The following is a 24291-nucleotide window of genomic DNA, read 5'->3' on the forward strand; positions in this document are numbered from 1 at the left end:
AAGTTCTCAGGACAGACATCAAGAGGCCAGCAAATATGCATTCTTACTGACAGAATCTAGAACCATTCCCATCTTCAGCAAGTACCATTTTGCTATTGGGAATCTACTCCAAAGCAATTAAGGATTTTACTATTAATTTTAACCTGCAGTTAGAAGGCAGCTATGCTCACCACTATACCACCAACCCACACAATTTTAACCTGCAGTTGGGGACAGAATCACCAAAACATAAAACAAGTTTTCCTCTGGGGTACCTGGGTGGCTCAGTTAAGTGTCCGACTTTGGCTCAGGTTGTAATCTCACAGTTCATGAGTTTGAGCCCTGCATCGAGCCTGCTTTGAATTCTGGCTCTCCCTCTCTCAAAAATAAACAAACATTTAGAAAAAGAAAACACATTTGCCTTGGAGAATGAAATTACCTAAAATTATCACACAATAAAGAGACCAGTTGTCCTAAGCTGATGACACTAATGCTAATCATGGTGATCAGAGAAATTCTTCAGAAATCAGAGCTTTATCAGCAAGTCTCCTGCATTGGCCTTGCCAGTCATACTGTGCCCTGAGGAAAGAGTGAATTAATGGGAGAAGTTCAGCACAGAATTTCCAGAAGCGTGCCCACAGAAAAAGATGAGTCTATCATCAGCACTGCCAGCAACACACTCCCACCTCAGAGTCACATACAGACCTAAAGCACTCAAGACAGTCTCAGCTTAATGATACTGACTTTCCAGATAAACAACCTTACACCACCCGCCCCCTCCACCGCACACGCACATGCACGCATCTACACATCCACACATACACACACACGCGCGCCACACTACTGTGGTTTCACCAAGCGACCTACTCAGTATAACCTGTCATCCAATAAAAATTTCCTACAGAGTAGAACATGGGCTGCTCAGCTGACACACGTGGTTTGGTCTACCACTACACACACATTTCTAACTATAAAATACTACACTAGCATTCTGACTTAACAAGTCTCTTGGAAGTTTAGTGAGCATGATATAACCCTGGAAAAATGAATAACTCTAATGACAGTGAAAATAAAAGGTTTCCGAGGTTTACAAAGCTAAGGACCTGGGCTCTGAAATACGGGAGCTTTATCAAGGGATTGTCATCCAGGCTGGAGACGTCAGCCAGCTTCCCTAGGTGATGTCTCTATCTTACCTTGTTCCTAACAACACAGTGCCTCGAAGGGAAAATGCAGGTAGAATGGAAGGGTTGTTTCTTTTAAGAAGTTTTTTCAAGGTTTATTTTGAAAGAGAGAAAAAGAGAGAGAGCTGGGGAGGGGCAGAGAGAGAGAATCCCAAGCAGGCTCCATGCTGTCAGCACAGAGCCTGACTTGGGGCTTGATCCCACAAACCATGATATTATGACCTGAGCTGAAATCAAGAGTCAGATGATTAACCAACTGAGCCACCCAGACACGCCTGGAAGGTTTGTTTCTTTTTTAAGTAAGTAAAGCAGTTTTAGGTTCACAAAAAAACTGAGAAGACAAATTTCCCATATACCTCCTGCCCCCCATATGTACAGCTTTCCCCTTTATCACCATTTGCTATCACAGTGGTAAATTTGTTACAATCACCAGACCTACACTGTCACATTATTGCTTGAAGTCTGCCAGTTTACCTTAGGGCTCACTCTTGATGTTGTACTTTCTATGGGTTTGGAAAATTTATCCACCATCACAGTAGCATACAATATTTTTTAATGTTTGTTTATTTTTGGCAGAGAGAGTGCAAGCAGGGGAGGGGTAGAGAGAGAAGGGGACAGAGGATCCAAAGTGGGCTCTCTGCTGACAGTAATGAGCCCAGTGTAGGGCTCGGACTCACAAACCACGAGATCATAACATGAGCTGAAGTCACACACGCAGCTGACTGAGCCCCCCAGGTGCTCCAGGAGCATACAAGCATTGTCCTAAAAATCTCTTGTGCTCTGCCAATTCACCCCAGATTTTTTTTAAGTCATTATTTGTCAAACCATCCTTCTCCATGAGGATAGTTATCTCAAAACCAGCCACTCGGTGGCACCAAATATTAAATTTTAAGTTCTGGCTTAGACCAGCCTCCAGAAAGGCAGCTTTTACAGTTAAAGAAACCAAGGCCATGTTTCTCTGTGGTCCTATGATTCAGGGATGTAAATCACCAATTTATACATGGAAACAGGCAGGACAGTCTACGGTCATACCACCCTGAAGGCGCCCCATCTCATCTGATCTTGGAAGCTAAGCAGGGTCGGGCCTGGTTAGTACTTGGATGGGAAACAGGCAGGACGGTCCTGTTTACCTACAGAGAGGGGGAAAAAGCAAGTTCTGTCCTTCTGTGCTGAATGTTTTGAAGACTGTGAATGTTTTTCATCTGCCCTACTTTCAGCGTGCCATTCTAAGCAGGTCTCATCAACGAGGCCAAACCCTAAGTCAGTCACTTCACTTCCCGTGAACAAGTTTACGTGAAGCCTCTCTTGGGGCTGAGTGAAGAGAGAGACCCAGGTCGTCCAGAAGACATTAGTAACCAGCCTGCAGCTAGCTGGATGCACTAGATGCAGGGCTCCTGGCTCCTGTGAAGCCAGACTACCCACCTGCTGCGGATGACGTAGAGCAGAGGGTGCGCACACTGTGGTTACACAGCTGCTCCCACAGTTGAGGAGGAGGTCACGAAGAAGCAGTCACGTTTGTTCCCATGCCCATTTTGTGGCAATTGTATCCGTTACTCTAATTATGTAATTTAATTTAAAAGTACATGCACTGATGAAGTAAGTGTGAACCAAGAAGTTATTATTGCTACGAAAAGTAGGTTAACAGCTTTGGAAAGATTCCATGAGGGCAGATGCGAAAAAACAAAAAAATTAGCTGTGAGCAAGACAACACTAGGATATTAAGAAAACTACCTTTCAGTATTCAGCATTTCACATATCTAGTTTTTAAAAATGAAACAGAACCCATAGATATGCATTAAGATTGTAATTACTTAAGACTTCACACAAGTCCAATTTGTGTCCTTTACTCAAAGGAATTTTTACATCAAGAAAATAGTAAAAGAATGTACAGGTTTTAAAATAAAGTATTTATATACACTAGTATCATTCTAGTATGATACTCCATTTTAGTGGGCATTTTCAATAAACAGCCCACCGTCCAGTCTCTGCTATGCCATGAAGTGGAGGAATGGGAAAGCAGAGAAGACAGAAAGATGTCTGTCTCTAGCCCCACCCTGACCTCTTGAGAAATAAGAGGCTGACAGAAACTAACGCCCTGTTTTCAGGAGGGGCACATACAACATGGCTTAGATCCCCACCTGAAACAGTGACAAGGTGGGAGAAGGGGCTTTCTCCTCACTTCTGCGGAACAGGGTCCTGTTCTGGCCTCATGAAGGCCCTGGTTGGCCTACAGTACGGATCATCACTTTCATAAGGAGGACCAGAGCTAAGATTTCAACAGGAGCCACATCTAACACTTACTCAGTGAATGAGATGGAGTTCAGAATCAGAAAACCTGAGTTCAAACCCCAGCTCCTCTGCTCACAAATTGTGTGAACTTGAGGAATAAGTCCTCATCCATAAAAGAACACCACCTAAATACGGTGTTGTTAGCATTCACACAGCTAACATACAAGTGGCCTGGCTTGTATTATAGAAGGTTTCTGCTGGTACATTTCAACCTGGGGAGGAGAAATCTCTTCCCGGAACACTCTCCCCGTCAGAAACACTTGCATTGGTTTTCTGACAGTGTTCAGAGAATTGTCACTTCAAATAAAGGTCTCTTTTTTATTCAATTTAGTCTTTTCCATAAAACTATGATTTTCAAATCCCCTTTCGATTTACAAGGTCATGGAAATAACCCATGACATTCCCATTGTTCCAGATTCTCCAAAGTGGCTGAGTTTCAACCCACCTTCTCATGGAGGCACTCGGCAGTGGAGGTGCTCCAGCATCCACTCCACTGGCTGCCTTCTCAGCGCCCAGCAATCATTTGAGGGGCACTACGGTTCAGGGGAAGCTGACTGCTCTCAGATTCAGGGATGGGCCAACCTATCAAATTCCCTTCATAACAAGTGACTGTTTCGGAGATGGTCATGTGACCAAAGTCTGTTAAGGCAGAAGGAATCTAAGGACTTTTGCTAGAAAATTCTGAGAGGACACTCTCCTTTTCTGTTCTGCATGAATAAGGAAGCACAGAGTCCCAGGAGTTGTTGACCTTCATCTTGAGACAGAATGTGGAGCTAACTTTAAGATGATATGGGAATAATGAAGCTGATGCCTCGGGCAGCAGAGAAGAGCAAAATACTGGGTCCTGATCACATTGTAGAACCCCTACACAGAGCTTTGCTAATGCCAGTGCCACTCATGGACAGTTGATTTATAAGATGCCCTTTTCTGCACAAGCCAGTTTGGTAAGGTTTTCCACTGTTTCCAACAGAAAGCCATCTCACAATAGATTTCTGTCTAAGCAGTGAAGCAATTTCTAAAAAGGTTTTCCAATGCTCGGACATGCACAAATGGACCTGTCTATAAACAGCTCAAGTGCTCCCTACCCTACTCCCACCCCTAATGCTCACATACATCCATGCACACATACTTCTCAGAACAGCTGACATAAAATCTAGCTTGTGTCCCAGAATATAAAAGTTTAACTGTACATTCCCTTTTTTCCACGTGCCCTTCCTCTCACCAACATTTCTCAGACTCCTTTAGAACAGCCAGGAGGTTTTTTTTGTTTGTTTTGTTTTTTAAATCCAGCTGGCAGGGTGCTAGGGTGCTTAAAAAAAAAAAAAAAAGACAAGTTGAGGTACCCGGATGACTCAGTTGGTTGAGCATCCAACTCTTGATTTCAGCTCAGTTCATGATCCCAGGGTCATGTGATCGAGCCCCACATTGGGCTCTGTACTGAGCATGGAGTCTGCTTGGGATTCTCTCTCTCACCCACTGTGCCTCTTCCCCAGCTTGTGCTCACTCTCTAAAAAATTAAATAAAAATTTTTAAAAAGACAAGTGGATGCCACATGCACAAAGCATCATTGTCTATTGGATCAAAAGAGTTGCCAACACATGAACCAACACCATCACACACACACACACACACACACACACACACACACACACACAGAGCTGCTCTGGACAGTTCCTTTGAGGAGACTGTACAGTGCATGACAAGTGTGGGAAATGGAATGATTGGACCCCAAATCGTATTCTTTAGTTGACATTTCATTTGAGGGCATCTGGTGGTTCAGTCGTTAAGCATCTGACTTTGACTCAGGTTATGATCTCATAACTTGCGAGTCTGAGCCCCACTCGAGCCCCCCACCTAGGTCGTGAGCTCAAGCCCCAGGTGAGCTCTCTCTCTCTCTCTCTCTCTCTCTGCCCCTTACTTGTGCCCTCTCTCTCTCTCTCAAAATAAAAATAAAAGGACATCATTTGAGAAAAACTCAGCCCTATTTTTAGAACGCCTTGAGATTATAGGCAAAAGTTAATGTCCTCCTCAGTGAAGAAGGTTTGTAGCTTTAATACAGAGGGCACTGTGTTACAAAGAAGATTACAAACCTCTGGACTCCAATAGGAGGGGAACTTTAAGTCCTGGCTAAAATGTTTTTACCTTTTTAAACTTATTTTATTCCACAGCATGATTTTATCAGAGAATTCAAAAAAATCAAGAGATATTCCACACTCTATTATTTATTATTTTATTATTGCTTTACTATATACTTTTCTACAAACCTTTAAAAAGGTATGAGAAATAGTTATAAAAACAAGCTTAACAATTTAAAGAATTGATACAATGGAATATTTTACATTACTAACACAGAACCATTCAGTCTCTCTACTTCCTAGCCTAGAAATGCTAGCTTCCTTTTCCAAATAATTGTTTTCTGGCTATAAAAGTTAGTATATTCATTTTATATTAAAAACACAAGAAGCCTAAAGAAAGAAGTCATTCAAACTGACCACCTAAAAAAACACTGTTTCAATACACATTTGCTATAAGTCATTTTAGTTTTTACAGGGGCCTGTGGGTGGCTCAGTCAGCTGAGCATCCAACTCCTGATTTCAGCTCAGAGTCATGATCTCATGCAGAGCCTGCAGCAGGCTGTGCTGACTGCATAGAGGCTGCTTGGGACTGACTCTCTCTCTCTCTCTCTCTCTCTCTCTCTCTCTCTCTCTCTCTCTGTCCCTCCCCAGCTCACTCTTTCTCTCAAAATAAATAAACATTTAAGAAGATAGTTTTACAGAAATGGAATATTACCACACATTGTTTTGTAGTCTGCCTTTTCACTTAATAGATCATTAATCATTTTCCATACACAAAAATAATCTCAACTTTTTCTTAAAACATGCTCTTACCACAATTTTGAACACAATCCGTTAGATCCATTTTCCTATAATAATATGACAACCCCCACTGTAAAAATACTGTGGCAGAAAATGTATTATTGGTATAATTGCTGTTTTTCTAATAAGTTACATTTTTTATTTAAAAATTTCAAGCTTATTTATTTTGAGAGAGAGAGAAAGATCAGGGGAGAAGCAGCAATAGAGGAAGAGAGAGAATCTCAAGCTGACAGCACAGAGCCCAATGCAGGGCTCAAACTCACGAACCAGGAGATCATGACCTAAGCCAAAACCAAGAGTGGGATGCTTAACCGACTGAGCCACCCAGGCGCCACTCTAATAAGTTACATTATATTCATGCTGTTCAGTCATATTAAGGAAGCTACTCACATCAAGGCATTTTTGACCCCTTCCTCCTACAAGTGCTACGACTGAGCTTAAGAATAGTTGAACACTGTTACCTGTCTTCTATTCATGGTTATTAATTCCAAGTACTCCTGAAACATTATAATTTCACATATCTCAATTTAAAATGTCAGCATTTAATAAATTTTCTCTTAAGGAGAGTATACAATAGAAAAAGAGTGTGTTTTTAGCTTGGGTCTTTCTCCAACTGAGTCTTGACACTGAAAACGCATTTATCAGTTACACTCAGTATTCAACACATCTGCCACACCCCACAAAAGAGAATTTGGCTCTTCATTTATCTTCTCCCATAGTATCTTTGTGGCAAATGCCAAAACAACATCTAGCTAAATAGAAGGGCAAAACAAATTCTGTGACATAAAGAGATGATTAAGTGGCATATTCTCTCCCCTAATTTATCACAGTGAAGACCTTAGACCTTTGCCAGGAAAAACAACATCAACAACAACATAGAAGAGAGTGCCACTCTCAGATAAAATGCAAAATATCTAAAACTGAACATCTCTCCCTAACTTCCCCCCAAACCATTTCTACATCCCAAGCGCCACATTTCCAATCTTCACTCTTATTATGCAGGCTCCGAGGATAGACATCTTGGGAGTGACATTTGCCTCTACTGAACTTTCTCTTCTCCTTTAACTAAGCAGCATCAATCCACCTCCTAACTGCCATGTCTGCCTTGGCAATATTCCTCAGGCGTTTTTCTCTCCTTCAAATTCCTACTGCTGCCCCTAATCCCAACCCTTATTTACTCCCCGACTGCTGCTACAGCCTCCTGCGGTTTTTCCTCTATAAAATACAGCCACAATGGTCTTCCAGGCTTAATTCCCCAAAATCTATTTCATGTCATTCTTCAGGTCTAATGCCTAAATGACTCCCTATTTTCCCCCAAAACAAGCTCAGATTCCCCAACTAGTTTTTGGAGCTCTTCTTATAATGGCCCAGAACTGCTTCTCCAGCCTGCTTTGCTGTAGTTCCTACAAGCCCAGGCTCTTCACTGTTCTCAATACTTCCACAGAAAACTCTCCTTGTCTGTATTTTTCTTCTCATCTACTGAGGCCAGGTTCAAATGTAAATCTTCCCTAGGAATGCTTTCATCTAGTCCAGCCTACTCTTACCTTTCCCTTCTCTGAACACCAATTTAAATTTCTGAAGTGGATTTAAAATTTTTATTCCACAATTCTGGGTATAAGAAATGTCAGACTGAACGGAACCTGGAGTCCCCCATTCCAGAGGCTTGGTGAGAAACTGAGTCTTAGTTTTGTTTTGGAAGTCTCTCTTCCAAAGGATCAAAAGAGCTAATGTGCTCAGTCCAACACAAACCCTACAGGCTGGAACTCTATGCCCAAGTCAGTGTGTCCACTTGCAGCCCAAGCCCAGAACACAGGACACAGGGAGACCTTCACCTCAAGACTGCAAGGCCACAGTTTTGTTTTTTGGGTTTTTTTTCTTTTTGAGAGAGCAAGCACGTAAATGGGAAAGAAACAGAGAAGGGAACAGTGGATCTGAAGCGGGCTCTCCACTAACAGTAGCAAGCCCAATGTGGGGATTGAACTCACCAACCACAAGATTATGACCCAAGCCAAATTCAGATGCTCAACCAACTGAGCCACTCAGATGCCCCACAAGATCATAGTTCTTAAGTCTCTAATATCCTATGCAACTCTATCACGCATCCTGTCACCTCTTATGGGGAGTTACATGAGAACAGGACACAGGTCCCTGATACTGGTGGAACCTACCAAAAACCATGGTTTTCTCTCTGGGGAAGTTCCTTTCCAATCTTACCATTTCTCCCAGCTCCCATCACTCTCTAAGCTTTAAAACCCCTCCAATCATGGACAAGTCAGCTCTCAGCTGAACTGCACTTTAAATTTGTATTCTAGCACATACTCTGGCTTGTGTTGTATTCTAGAGAAGCAGTAACATTCAATGTTAAGAATACAAGCCTCAGGAGCAAAGAGGACTGAAGTACTGTACTTGCACTTCCCTTCCACCACTGGGTGACCTCAGCAAGGTATTCAACTGCCCAAAGTCTCAGTTTACTTATCTGAAAAACCATCCCAGGAATGGCATGAGGATTAAATCAGGCCATAATAGTGGTCCCATTAGTAATGACTTACATTTATGTAGCACTTTGTGCCAAGCACTGTTCTAAGTACTTTACATACATTAATTCATCTTTAAAACGCTTTATGGATAAGTAAACAGGAACAGGGGAAGTACATGGTCCAAAATCACATAGATAATAAGCAGCATAGATAGAAATTAAGCCCAAGCAATTTGTCTGAGTCTATTGCTCTTTATTGCTTCTTATTAGCCTTCAATAAATGGTAACTTACTACTATTAATAGAATTACTTGACTCTTAATGTATCTGCCTCCTTCTATAAACTGGAAGCTCCCTGAGGATGGCAAACATGCAGGCTTATCCGCAACAGTTGTTAGGAGGCGGGCTCTGAAGGCTCAGCGCTTGGGTTAGAAGGCTGCCTTCATCACTCACTAGTCTGAAACCTTGGACAAACTGCTTAATCTTTGAGCGTGGCTGAAAGAATTAAGTGATTTCCTACATAAAAAGTTCTTAGAAAAGTGAATGGCAAGGGTGCCCGGGTGATTCAGTTGGTTAAGTATCCAACTTGAGCTCAGGTCATGATCTGTTTGTGAGTTCCAGCCCCGCATCGGGCCCTGTGCAGAAAGCTGAGTCTGGAGCCTGCTTTGGATTCTGTGTCTCCCTCTCTCTCTCTGTCCCTCCCCCACTCATGCTCTATCTTCATCTCAAAAATAAATAAAACATTAAAAAATTTTTAAAAAGAAACAAAAAAAGTGAATGGCAGACATCTACTAGATATGATACTATCATCAGTCTTTCCAAGATCTGGAACCCTGCCAGAGTGCCTAAAAATTAACCTGCTAATCACCAACTCATCTGCATTACTTTCAAAGTTTTCTATGTGTTCATCTTGTTTCTAAAATTACTCCTTACAGAAAGGTTCCACTTTCATAATAATAGTAAGAAAACTTACATTAAATACTTAGTAGGTATGAGGGACTGCTCTGTTCTTTTTTCATGTGTTTAATCATTGAATCCTCACAGTGGCCTGATATGATAAATACTATTATCATTTTCATCTTTTGTATGAAGAACCCAAGTCACAAAGTTTATCATCCAATGCCACATGATCACAGAGCCCAAATGTGACAATCTATATACGTAACTACATGTACTTTCTCTTTAGTAACTTTTATCATATTCCCCAGTATGTTTTGTAGAATTCAGTATACAGGAAAAGGCACCAAAAGCATTTGTTGGTTGAAACTTTCTTACTAGAAATAGCATGAAAAATAGACATTTCAAACACCTAAAAAATACTTTCTATCTAAAAAGTCATTTAAACCTTAAAAGCCAAAGTTTCTGTCTTAATATCAAATAGACTTAGTCTTTGAAAATGAGTACATCAATGAAGCTGAATCACAAAGATGAGGTCCGAGTTTTCCAGCTGTGAATGACTCAAAGGACTCAGACGTACTTCACATACTGAACATCCTATTCTGATAGACACATAGCACAGAAATGAAGCCTCTAAAAGAAGACATAGCCCAGAGATCTGTTACAAAATCTAACCCCAAAGCAAAGACTATTAATGCTTTAGGAGGTAAACTTTTTCTTTTAACTCTCTTTCTGATTTTGAAAACAATTTACAAAAACACTTCAGGCCTTCTTCCACAAACGTCTTTCCACAAAGGGCAACAATTAAAAATTAAAGAACTTCGGGATAGAGACTCATCCAAGTAAAACCACCAAAGTTTCAGAGATTTAACAGTTATTTTTCTGCAATTAAAAGGCCACACAGGAAACAAACCAGTTGACCTATTCTAGTCTTAGAGCCAGCTAAATGTAAGAGTGGGTTTTCATAGCCTTGGGAAAGTCTAGGTTTACAGGGCAAACCCTCCAGAGTTGAGCTCATTGTGGAGACATGTTCCTTTTCATTGGCAAAAAGGGAAAGGAAGTGAGCCATGCCCTAAAAAAAAAATATCACTAGAGACATTCCACCCGAGACTTGATAAGGACTGGGAAGGCTGCCATCAACTCATGGCTAGAAGGAGAAAAATTTGGATCAGAAAGCAGCTGACCAGGAGAAAACATGTTAGGTATGGGAAAGATTTCTCAAACTACAAATTTTTAACAAAGAAAATCATTTAAATCAGTGGCTTCCATTTTTTTTTTATTTTTTGCTATGACCCACAGTGAGAAATACACATATCATAACACAACTATATATATATGTATGTGTGTGTGTATGTATAGTATGTATGTATATGTGTGTGTATATATATATATAAAAACACAAATATACAAAAATGATATAACTGATATGTACAGTATAATGTACCCTTACAAGGCACAAAGCACTATGACATTTCCAATTCTATTCTACTTTGGGTTTTTTTTTTTAAGTTTATTTTTGAAAGAGAGACAGAGACCTAAAATGAGAGAGGGAGGTACATAAGGAAGGGGACAGAGAATCCTAAGCAGGCTCTTCCCTAACAGCAGAGAGCCCGATGCAGGGCTCAAACTCACAAACCATGAGATCATGACCTGAGCCGAAGTCAGACACTTAACCAACTAAGCCACTGACTTTGTGTTTTAAACATACTGGTAGAGATCCACTGGATGAAGAACAATGATTTAAACTCTGATCAACACAGGAGAATCTGAGGATCTTAAAATAGCCTTTATTTCTCCCTCAGAGCCCCACCACCAACTCAGGAAAAGCTGCAGTGGAGCATCTGCTCTTGGGACAAGTATTGGGCTCTGGAGTGCTTGGGGAAAAGGCCATCCTAAAGCTGTCTCCTCCAGGTCTGACCGTTCCTCACTGTGCTGGCTCCTCCTCTCTCTACTCTGGAAAGGCTGAGCTTCCCCCACAGCTCTAGGTTTGGTCTTTTTCTCTTACTACTCTGCGTGATGGGATTTCCACAGCTTGAAATTACTCCTAAATCCTATTCCCTAGGCTCCAGTTCTTAACACACGTCTACCTCTTACACATTTCCAACTAAATTCTCCCACAGGTTTCAAATTCCTCAGGCCCAAAATTATACTGTAAGTATAGTCTCTCTTCTCTATCTTCTCATCCAAATCTGCTTCTCTTCCTGTTTTCTTCATCTTAAAGAATGACACTACATTCAATCCCTCACCCAAGCCATAAATCTTTGGGTCATCATTTGCAGTATCTTTTACCTCTACAATGAGTTGCCAATTCTACCTTCTTAATAGTCACTGGTACACTGGTTAAACTGGTAAATGTTTAACCTTTAGCTCTCCAGGCTAAAAACAAAGTCGTGACTTGCAGCACTTGTCTGTTTCTGTGACGTAGATGATGTCACTAAACATGGGGTTTGGAAGAGATGTGCACAAATGGCTCCAGCACACCAGTGTCTATTCCTCAGAACCATTTCTCATCTCCATACCTACTGGTACTACCTTTATTCAGGATTTAGCCCTCTCTCTCCACAACCTACACAATAGAATCTTCATGGATTTCACTGACCACTATTTCATAAACTACCTTCCTCCATTTGACACAGTCCCCAAACTGTCTAAAACCCAAGTCTCATCATGTCACTCCCCTGCTTAAGAACCTTCATTGCCCACTCTTTAACTTCACATATTTGGTCTCTACTGACCCTTGAGCTTCATTCTTTTGCCACACAACCACCTATAACCTATATTTCAATCATGCTGACATACATGATATTCCCAAACATAGGCTACTGCTCCCTACCTCTACATCCTTGCTTATTGTATTCTTACTCTTTGGGACAGTCTTCCCTAATTTGTTCACTGAGCACATCTCTTTTTAGATTCAGCTCAAGGGAAGAGAGAGGGATGCAAAACTTGAGAGACTATTGAATACTGAAAACGAACTGAGGGTTGAAGGGGGAGGAGGAAGGGAGAAAAGAGGTGGTGGTGATGGAGGAGGGCACTTGTGGGGAAGAGCACTGGGTATTGTATGGAAACCAATTTGACAGTAAACTATTTAAAAAAGAAAAAAAGATTCAGCTCAAATCCTTTCTCCAGGAAGCTTTTCCTGAACTCTTAGGTAGACTTGATTTCTCCCACTTTTATGCCTCCAGTACACGTTAGCACCTCTAACACTCTCTATTGGATGTCTTCCTTTTAATAGCCATCTCTTATCACTAGATCTGAGCTTCTTGAAGGCAAGAATTAGATCTTATTCACAGACAGACCAAGCAGGCAATATGGTGATAGAATACAGTAGACTCTCAAAAAACTGTTATTATCCCAGCAATTAATTTTCTAAGACCAGCATGTACTAACTGCTCAAATAATATTGAATGAAAACATCAGGATGTCCTTGCCACCTACTGAAGGCCAAAGGACAGCTAAGATACCCCACCTATACCTTCTAAATTATTAGGGAGCCCATACTGCCATATTCAGAGAATTTGCACTGTGATTTATTTAAGCCTATTGGCCTCTATGTTAGTTTCCTAGGGCAGCCACAAAAGACCACCTACCTTAAACATAAGAAATCATTTTTTCAGTTCTGGAGGAGAAGTCTGAGGTCAAGCCAACACCAAGGTTGTTTTCTTCTAAGACCACTCTCCTTGGCTCTTCATGATCACATGGCATTCCCATTTGTGTCCAAATTTCCTCTTCTAATGCCAGTCATATTGAACCAGGGCCCACCCTAATGATATCATTTTAACTTAATTACCTCCTTAAAGACCTTATCTCTGAATACAGTCACATTCTGAGGTAATGGAGATTAGGATTTCAACACATGAATTTTAGGGCACATAATTCAGTGAATAACAGCCTCCTGCTAAACTGTGAGCTCTTCAAAAGGCAAGAACTAGAGTCTTCTAAGTATCCACTGTGCCTATGGGAGTACCTGGAACATAGAAGATTCTTATGGGTGACCATAAATGAAAGACCTTCTTAGAAGTATAGTCCAAATCTAGACTGTTGCCCTTTTTAATATCTGGTGACCAGCACTAAGAAGAATGTACCTTTTACTCTTTCCCTAAAAGAAAGCTTGATGCAAGGTACCTGGCTGGCTCAGTTGGTAGAGCATGAAGACTCCTGATCTCAGGATTGTAAGTTTGAGTGAGCCTCATGTTGGGTGTAGAGATTACTTAAAATCTTAAAAAAAAAAAAAAAAAGAAGAGAGAGAGACACAGAGAGAGAGAGGGAGGGAGGGAAGGAGGGAGAGGGGAGGGAGGGAGGGGGAGAGAGAGAGAGAGAGGGAGAGAGAGAGAGAGAGAGAAAGAGAGAGAGAGAGAGAGAGAAAGAAAGAAAACCTAGATCCTATCATGATCTCTAGAGACTCCATTGCCAAACTGCCATTTACACAGCACACAACACCAAACAAACAAACAAAAAAATCCTTAAGACCAGACACGCAAAGCCAACTGACAATACCCTGCCTCCCTCCACATCCATTCTTTTTCTTAAATAGGCTTCACACCCAGCCTGGAGCCCAGCACAGGGCTTAAATTCACAACCCTGAGATCAAGACCTGAGCTGAGATCAAGAGTCAAATGCTTAACAGACTATACACCCAGCCTCACAGTATCACGCATCGGTAGAGTCAGACTCAAAGTCAAGAGAAAACCAACATACTGCACTAAACATGGTAATAGCTTGGAGAAATGGCAAAATGAACATCTGCTACTTTTTCCTACCCAAAAGGAAACTTGTCCCTCACTGTCCTGCATGATTTTGGTGGGCCTATTGATCATGCAGACTGCCTTCCCCACTATCAACATGGAACATTACCCAATCAGTTTCCCTCCCTCTCTGAGAATTTTGGAATCCTAAGTGGAGAAACATGAAGATAGGAAATACCTGGAGGGTCTTAATTAAGCCAGTGCCATGAAAGGTGCCTGGTTCAAACATCCCTGAAATGGCCTTGGCTCCTGACCTTCCCAAGGCTTGATGGACAGTCTGTTCCTGAGACCTACCTGATAGTCTTCTAAAAAAATAAATAAAAATACTTTTCAATAAACTAGAAAGTGTTTATTCTGTAGCTCTCAAATAATCTTGGCACATATAATGGCCCCCAGAAGTGAGATGTGGTAGACCTAACCTATGAAAATGGGAGCAGGCTGTAAGGATTCTCCTGTCCATGGCTGGAAGTTGTGTTCATCATCTTTATTACACCATTGCTAAGAAGCCAAATACACTCCTCCTCCTTGCATTTTGGGACACAGTCCACATGCTTCCCCAGGCCAAATCTTTAGGGAAGTTGGTAAGGAAATGTCAAAATATTAGAGTGTATGGCTATTTTAACAGCTTTCAGTAAAATCCTAGGAATGACTTCACTTCAGCCTCGGTGGGCTATCTCATCAGAGATGAGAACATTCTGCCTCACCTACATCGGCCTTTTCTCCTGTAGGAACCCAAGACAACAGAGTCAGATAATCATGAAGGACCATGAATTTGAATCAATCCATCAATGACAATGCTAGAAGACACAGGAAAGAAGGAAACAGCAAAAAATAGCATTAAAACCAAGAGAACTGGGGGGAAACTAGATCCCCCAACTACTCTTGATGTACACTCCCTTCTGGGAAAAGTGCCAAGCACTGGGATAAACTCAAAGAATGAGAAACAAACTAGTACTGCCTTTATCGCAGAGGCAAAAAGCAGCAAAATTAAAGGCCGAAGGATAGAGCAGCAAGGCCAGTTTCTGTGAGAGAAGTCCCCAGGCTATGACCCAAAGTCAAGTACCAACCCAGAGGAGATAATGCATATAGACCAGCAAATTTAAGTTGAGTTTGGACTTAAATAATAGTAACTTTGGAAAATAAAAACCTATCATTGCTCCAAAACCAACTGCTATGTATCCTAACCCACAGCACTACCAGAATTTGGGATACTGAAATAATATACCCCTACTAGAAAAATCTTACCCAGTGTCCTTCTCAAATGTGTACATGGAATTAATAGTAGCAATAGAGACAGGCTCAATAGTAGCCAGGCATGTAAGGCAGTGCAGGAGTTTAACCATCTATACATGTGTCTCCAGTATTGAAGGGAAAAAATCTAATCATGGAGCAATAATAGCTAAATACAATGACTTTTATAACATCAAGACTAATACCAACCAAGCATCCAAGTTAAGGTATATCAGCAACTTTCTACAAAGATACATGGACCACAAGATTTCAATGCAGACAATAGGTAAACAGAAGAAAGATTAATTCTGAAAAACAGATTGTGTTAGAGATAAATGTAGAAAAAAATTATATTCCTTAAGTTGTACTGAGAAGGACTTATCTACAAAGAGTCTAAATCAAAGATCTCAAGCTGCTTAAATCCCATCAGTTTATAGGTTATGATACCCGGGGGTTGGTTAGCAAACAAAGCCACTTCAAAAGGAGCCACTGGATAGAAGCCTGAGTGTGCCCTCCCTTCCTCTGTGTGCTCAGAAGCTGGGTTGCACACCCCACAGAATCACAGTATCAATAGCATGGTCTCCTAGAACAGTCCTTCCAGGAGCAGCACTGGATAAGGGATTCCCCCATCCCCAGTGTTGTTTTAAGTTTTTTATTTTAATTCCAGTACAGTTAATATACAGTGTTATATTAGTTTCAGGTGTACAATATAGTGATTCAACAATTCTACACATTGCTCAGTGCAAGGCATCCTTTTCTAACATCTTGTAATGAACTCCCTCCCAAGTAATATAACCTACACTGTATTTCTATTAAATGGCAAAGAATTGCTTGGAAGCAGAGAAGAATTTCCATTTCCATATGGCTAGTATCTGTTGCTTACTTGCTAAGGGAGGGGAAGTTTAATTCCCCAAACCCACTGTATTCTCCCATCATTTTTATTTACTGCCCTGAGAAATGTCCATTAGAGACACACTTTAAGGAATATTTATGTTCTGTGAGCAAAGGAAAAAATAGAAGTTGGGTGGGGTCATGGATGAGTAAGGGCAGCCTAGACTGATTCCACTGAAGGTATTTCAACACTGATGAACACCAGGCCATCAATTGGCTTATTAAAATAGTGCTGGGTAGTCAGACAGAAGCTGGCACATTTTCCTGTAGATGAGATGGCCCTGGGGATTTGAACAGTTGGAACACAGCTGCCATGGCTAAAACCAAGCAAGTACAGATGTCACACCAAAGTGGAAGTAATTTCATACCATACCATGTTGCCAAATTCAAAATGCTAATGGAGAAAAAGTATTGAAGGAAGTTTTTAAAATAGACTAGATAACTCTTTTAAATACCAATTCTGTGTGTAACTAAAGTTTTTGGTGTTAAAGTCCACGAACAACAGTTATGTCTTAGAGAGTTCAATCAAAAATTTTACTGCTCAGCAAGATGAATGTATTACAATGTGCTGTTCTTGGAGTTTGGAACAGCCACAACGTCACTAGACATCAGACTTTGTAACTCCAAAGGTCTTTCAGAGAATGTCCTTTTAAGCAATTTTTTCCTCCTTGAATAGCTATTTTTCTTATAAGTAGTGCTCTCATTCTCTATATCCATAATGGACATACTAAATCACATGGCACCACATCTCAGTACTCAATACCCTTAGAACGACAAGCCAAGGCAGGAACATTTCTCACACACACACACACACACACACACACACACACACACAACTTACCAAATGCCTTCTTAGGTTCTATTAACTTCAAGGTAAAGGGCTCATCTTTTTTTAATTCCTTTAACTTTTTAGCAACATCATAGTGACGCCACCCAACGATATCTTCCCCATTTATGGATTCAATATGATCCCCCACACAGATTGTTTTAATGGAGTCAATTAGGCTACCATCTTTAATTCTCTGAAAGAAAGAAAATTAAGGACAACACTTAATACAAAATGAAACTGTATAACATTCTTTTTTATGCCCCCAAGACATTATATATATTGACATATTAACAATGCAGCTTAATGCTCAGTTAAAGATAAAAGACCAGGCAACAAAGCACAACCATCATACCTCATTCAGAATTCTGCACCATCAGTCATCATACCTCCTCGGAGAAGCTTCTCCTCACATCCCCTGGGCTATTCCCCTAAGAATGGTTAAGGTGTCACTCTCCTGCTTCTATAGTAGGAGTTGCTACATATACTGAGCTCTAAACTAAGCACTTTACATTTGCCATCTCATTTAATTTCAACAATCTTTATGAGAGTCTCAAGACTGAAAAATTGAAGCTTGGGAAGATCAAGTAATTTGCCAGTTCAACATACTACAGTGCAATTGTTAATTCACCTCTCAGTCTCCATTACTGAACTGTAATATCCTTGGAGACAGAGATGGTATTATTCACCATTATATGCCCTGTGCCTAGCAAAATACTACATGGAAAAGTCCCTCCAGGAATGATTGTTGATTCATTTCAACATGAGAATAGAGCTTAAGCTTTTTCTACTGGCTACATTTTTTAAACCTTAGTAAAAAATGTAACGATTCAAGAATTGGTACAACCATAGCTAAGAACATTGGTAACTAATAAGACACAGGTGTGATTACCACTTGGGAAGCCAGTAAGAATGATTTTATACTATCATTTTTCACATATATATTTTGCATGAGGAGATCGTAGGACCCATAGGAAAACTTCAAATTGGCCTTTCTTAAATCTACCTTACTTTTATACAATAAATCTATAGTGCAGAGTCTGAAATGAGACCTCAAAATCCCTAAGATAGCTTGAAATTTTCTGAAAGGATTGTAAAGATAAGAGCCCCAGAAAACTGCACAGGTAACAGTCCTGCAAAGTTCAAGTATTTCCATAGTAGTAAGAAACTGGGCAAAATGAAGGCCACAGTCTTCTCCAGAAGTCACAAATACTTCATAGGGGTGGGACACCTGGGTGGCTGCTGGGAACCGCATGGGCCTTGCTGGATGACACAGTCACAGTGAGGAAATGGCAAACGTCTGCATGGCCCCTGCCATGAGAGGCCAAACTTGTATCTCCTTCTACTACTGCTGCTTATGTTGAAAATAAGCCTGTTGTCATTAATTAGGCCTTACAGCATTCCAAATCAGACCAATATTCCCCAACACAGTTATCCCATAAGAAAAAACATTTTCCTGTCCCTGCATAAGAGATTTTAGATCAAAACATCACAAATATTTGACAAAAGGCTCTTCTAATGAGCCTTGCAGACCCAAAACATAGATTTGAAGGGGTTAAAAACACAAAAATTGCATTGGAGTCTGGCCCAGAGAAAAGGAGCCTAATTTGGAGATAAGAAATAAATACAAGGTCTAAAACATAGTCCACTTGAGTCTGGTCTGAAGAGAATTGGAGCCTAAACTGGAGATTAGAAGTAGAAGACAAGGAAAGAACATAGTGCCTTCCCAAGGTCTACATTCTACCTTGTGCTGACTTCAGTTAGGAGGATGGATAAAGGATGTGGGAAACCCAGGTCCAAGGCCAACACACAGAGGCCCCCATTGTACTTGCATGAGAAAAAGAACTTTCTCAAACAACTTGTTAATAAGCATTATTTTTCTTGTGGTTTGTGAGCCTAATGAAACGGCTCCTGGCCTATCTGTGTACAGCTTGACCTATGTTTTAATCTTAGCTTTACTGGTTTAAATGATATGTATACTATCCTGTTTTTTGCTGAAGACATCCTGTCATGTTCTTGATTGTGGGATTTGTTCAACCTCACTGTAAGAGCGTTACATGACTTGGTTGTAATTTGTTAATCAAAAACAAAGTCATAATTATTGGCAAAAAACCAACCCGTACAAAATGAGATAGGTTTGTCACTTTCTTAATCTTGGGGACTGATGCAAAAATAAATGAGATAGTTCTCTGTATACTTTCAATGATTAAAGCTCTTATGATAAAAAATTAGTCATTATAAAAAATTTCTATTTTTCTGATGTCATCACTTCCAATGATTAAAACATCTTATCACTAAGAATTAGTCACTGTAAACAATTCCTATTTTCTGATGTCATGTTATTGCTTGATCAATAAAAGATGACACCAAAGCAGACAGAGCAGAGAAGCCTGCCTGGTGATCAAGAAAGAAACTTGTGGCTCTCTCATTACTCTCTCGTGCTGACACTGTCCATCCTTCGAGGAACCCTGGAACTGCTGCAGCTGAACTCTGGCAGGTGGCTCAGTTGGCTGAGTGTCCAACTTTAGCTCAGGTCATGATTTCAGAGTTCATGAGCTCAAGCCCCACATGTGCTGTCAGCACAGAGCCCCTTTGGGTTCTCTGTCCTCTCCTCTCTACCCCTGCCCCCCCTGCACACTTTCCCTATCAAAATTAAATAAACATTTAAAAATGTAAAAAAAAAAAAAAAAAAAAGAAAGAAAGAAAGAAAAAAGAAAATCCTTCATGGGGGTGGGGAGCGATAGGATAGAAATATTAGGGGCTGCTATTATGTCCAGTAAAAGCATATGCATTCTCTATTCTTCCCAGATGGAGGAATAACATCTGAATCAGCAGTATGATCACTGTATCTCAGAGTTAAGAGGAAAACTGACCTCATGTGCCCTAGCATCTCCATAACTATCATTAGAAAAAAGAAAAACTGTAAAAGGTTAACCTGAGAGGGCTGGGCATTTTTAAGTTTCATATATACCAAAACTCAAAATAGGTTTCTTTTTCACCACCAAACCTTAAAAACATTGTTATATTCATTATAGAAGTAACTATTAATATGCTTTATGCACATGAAATAATACCAATTCAGAGCTCATTATTTACCATTACAAATAGTCAATTATTAAAGAAAACTTATAACTTGACTGACACTGTTTTATTAGGGGTCCATATTAGCATTTTAAGTTAACAGAATTAAGAGTAACCACCACACACCACTAAGTACAACTGGAGTTTCTAAAGGGTCACAGAAAAATTAACAAGATTTTTTTTAAAAACTAGAGTTTAAAGACACAAAGAGTTATTAAATATCCTGTTATCTGCCCATTCTTAAAACATCAGAGTGTAAAAATCTATATATTACTTTTATTTCCTTCATTTTTATTCTAATTTCTCTCTTAATACCTTCTGAACCTATTTCCTTCCTTTGATCAACACCACATATTTTTAAGTTTCAGTGTCCTGCCACATATTTTTAAGACTTGTCACAATTTTATTTAAAATAAGCATTATAAATGAAAAACTTTACAGACATGTATAAATCTTACCAGTAAATTAATGGTAAGAGGAACAAAAATCTTGACTGTCTTAGGCCTGTGAGTAGTCACAGAAGTCACTAGAACAGTGTCCAGACAGAAGGGGGAAGGCAGTTACCAGAAGTCAGAGCAAGTAGCAAAGTGAAAATCCAAGTGGACAAGAAAAAAGTCAAAGCACAGGTAATAATCAGGAGCAGCAGATAAGGATCTGAGATAAAGAGACAGGAAAATCAATGTAAGAAACTTGAACACCATTAGGTCAATCAGATACAGAAGCAAAGTGAAAGACACGGATTATAGGGATTATACACGTTGTGGGCTACCTAAGCCTTAGCCTCTTAAGTTCATAAAGAATTAGGTAGCAATTGAGACAAGTTCTGGAATATATGATTTAAGAATCATATTATAATACAACAGATATTAATAATCTTGCAAAAAATGCTACTTGAACACAAAGGATGGAAAAAAGGTATTAGTTCTACGCTTATATTTACTGAGTCACTTAATATCCTTCTCTGTAACATTTAAAACTTTGTCTCATCTGGCTTTGTCTCATATAAAAAATAGAGAAGACAAATTTTTAAAAGATGGGATTTATAGCATTATTCAACTCAGAGGATCCTAACCACTTAAGAGAATTATTAGAGTATTCTCCATTATTTCATCATTGCATATACTTACAGAACTCTGCTCATCAGACACCAGAACTCTATCTAGGGCAGCATCATCCCACCCTCCTCAAAGCCTCAGGTATCAACTCCAATGTTGTTTGACTGCACGTCCTGCTGCCATGGTCAGCAATTTTGAGATCATTGCTGCTGACCCTCCCAACACTGTCCTCAAACCATGCTCATAATAATGTAACATTCAAACAATTATGAATAGTTGTTTAATTTGGTCCTCACAACAAGCCTCATTCCATTAACAAATGAGGAAATCAAGGTACAAGGATTACATGGCTTGATCAAAAGAACACAACAAACAGAACTGAGATTCAGAGGTTGTACCCACAGGCTGCATGACCATTTATTATGACAAAGCATGAAATATTTAGCATCTGACCTTTTGTATAAGTGTTTGCCAACTAGTCCTAAACAATTCTAGGAATTTCTGGTTTTGTTTTATGTTTACTCTGAATTTTCTAGTTAGGTTGTTTATATGCTCTGGTTCTGGGAAATTGAGGCGTGGATACTAAAATCACAAATGTTTAAGTCTGTTGTCTTTTTACCTGAAAACTTTTATCTATGAAAACGATGCCATACTTCCAATTTAAAAAAAAAATCACATATATGTTTTTAGGCTCCACATAGATCCCACAGTATAGGTCTCTGATACTTCACTTTGCATAATGCTCTTGAGGTCCATCTATATTGCCAAAAATGGTAAGATTTAATTCTTGTATAGAGCTAATATTAATGCTCCATTGTGTATATACACACTACATCTTTATCCATTCATCAACTGATGGACACTTAAGCTGCTTCTGTATCTTGACTATTGTAAAAAAAAATACTAATGTTTTATTTTTGAGAGAGAGCAAGTGAGCAAGAGAGCGCGCACAAGAGCATGCGCATGAGCAGGGGAGGGTCAAAGAGAGAGGGAGATACAGAATCTGCAGCAGGCTCCAGACTCTGAGCTAGCTGTCAGAACAGAGCCCGATGTAGGGCTCGAATCCATGAACTGCGAGACCATGACCTGAGCAGAAGCTGGATGCTCAACGGACTGAACCACCTAGGCGCCCCATTGACTACTGCAAATAATATTGCAATGAATACCATACACAAATGCACGGTGTATTTATCTTCCCAAATCAGTGTTTTCATTTTCTTTAGATTAATACCCAGAAGTGGAATTGCTGAATTGTATGATAGCTCTCTTTTCAATTTTTTGAGAATACTATTCTACATTGCTTTGCATAGTGGCTGCACATTACATTCCTATCAACAGTGCACAAGGATTCCCTTATTTTCCCTTCCTCGTCAACATTTGTTATTTCTAGTCTTTTTGGTAATAGCCATTCTAACAGGTAGAAGTGGTATCTCATTGTTTTGATTTGCATTTCCCTGATGATTAATAATATAGAACATCTTTTCATTGGGATGCCTGGGTGGCTCAGTCAGTTAAGCGTCCAACTCTTGGTTTCAGTTTAGGTCATGATCTCGCAGTTCATGGGTTTAAGTACCCTGCTGGGCTTGAACAGCTATCAGTGCAGAGTCTGCTTGGGATTCTCTCTCCCCTACCACTCTGTTGCTCCCCTGCTCATGCATGCGATCTCCCAAAATAAACTTTTCTCTCTCTCTCACACACACACACACACACACACACACACACACACACACACACACTCTCCCCCTCTCTCTCTCTCTCCCTCTCTCTCTCTCTCTCTCTCACACACACACACACACACACACACACATTCTTTGGGAAAATGTTTGCCCATTTTTTATTAGACTATTTTTTTAGTCTGATATAGTCCAACTTATTTACCTTTGCTTTTGTTTTCAGGTTCAAAAATCACCACCAAAATCCTATGTCCAAGAGCTTACTGCCTTTATTTTCTTCTAGGAGTTTTGTGGTTTCATGGTTTAATCCAAGTCTTTAATCTATTCTGGATTAATTTTTGTGTATGATGTGAGATAATGATCCAGTTTCATTATTTTGCAGGTGGTTCCCCAACTTTCCCAGAATCATTTACTGAAGAGTATCCCTTCTCCACTGTAGATTCTTGGCTCCTTTATTATAAATTGACTACATATGCAGAACTTTATTTCTGGGCTCTATATTCTGCCCCATTGACCAATGTTTGTTTCTATGCCAATACCACACTTTTAAAGTTACTAGAACTTTGCAATATAAATATAGTTTGAAATCAGGGAATTGTGATGTCTCCAGCTTTGTTCTTTCTCAACCTTGCTTCAGCTATTCTGGGTCTTCTATAGTTCATATAAATATTAAGACTATTTATTGTATTTCTGTGAAAAGTGCCATTGGAATTTAGACAGATTACACTGACTCTGTAATATTGCTTTGATTAGTATTTAACAATATTAATTCTTCTAATCCATGAACATGAAATAGCTTTCCATTGTCTTTCTTACATCTTGTAGTTTTCAATTATTGGTCTTTCCCCTTGGTTAAATTTATCCATAGGGATTTCATTCTTTTTGATACAATTGTAGATGGAATGGTTTCCTTTTCAGATTAGCATATAGAATATGCAAGTTTTTTGCATATTAACTTTGTATCCTGCAACTTTACTGTGGTAGTTCTAACAGTTTTCTGGATAAAGTCTTTAACGTTTTATATATATATATATATATATCATCTTCAAGCAGTGACCATTTTACATTTTCCTCTCCGATTTGGATGTCTTTT

General features: G+C 39.8%; 1 protein-coding gene across 3 annotated transcripts in view; it reads right to left on the minus strand.

The window, feature by feature from the left end:
- GIPC2 (GIPC PDZ domain containing family member 2) overlaps positions 1 to 24291 on the minus strand; it is a 77560-nt gene that overhangs the window by 18218 nt on the left and 35051 nt on the right. For all 3 annotated transcript variants that reach the window (XR_003912130.1, XM_029948699.1, XM_029948698.1), the window contains exon 3: positions 17405 to 17585. Coding sequence is in view for 2 of the 3 variants with exons in the window: in XM_029948699.1 (XP_029804559.1) it covers positions 17405 to 17585 (181 nt within the window). In the remaining variant the exon portion in view is untranslated. The remainder of the gene's footprint in view (positions 1 to 17404; positions 17586 to 24291) is intronic.

Source organism: Suricata suricatta, chromosome 8 (assembly GCF_006229205.1).
Source record: "Suricata suricatta isolate VVHF042 chromosome 8, meerkat_22Aug2017_6uvM2_HiC, whole genome shotgun sequence".
In the NCBI taxonomy this organism is placed as follows: Eukaryota; Metazoa; Chordata; class Mammalia; order Carnivora; family Herpestidae; genus Suricata; species Suricata suricatta.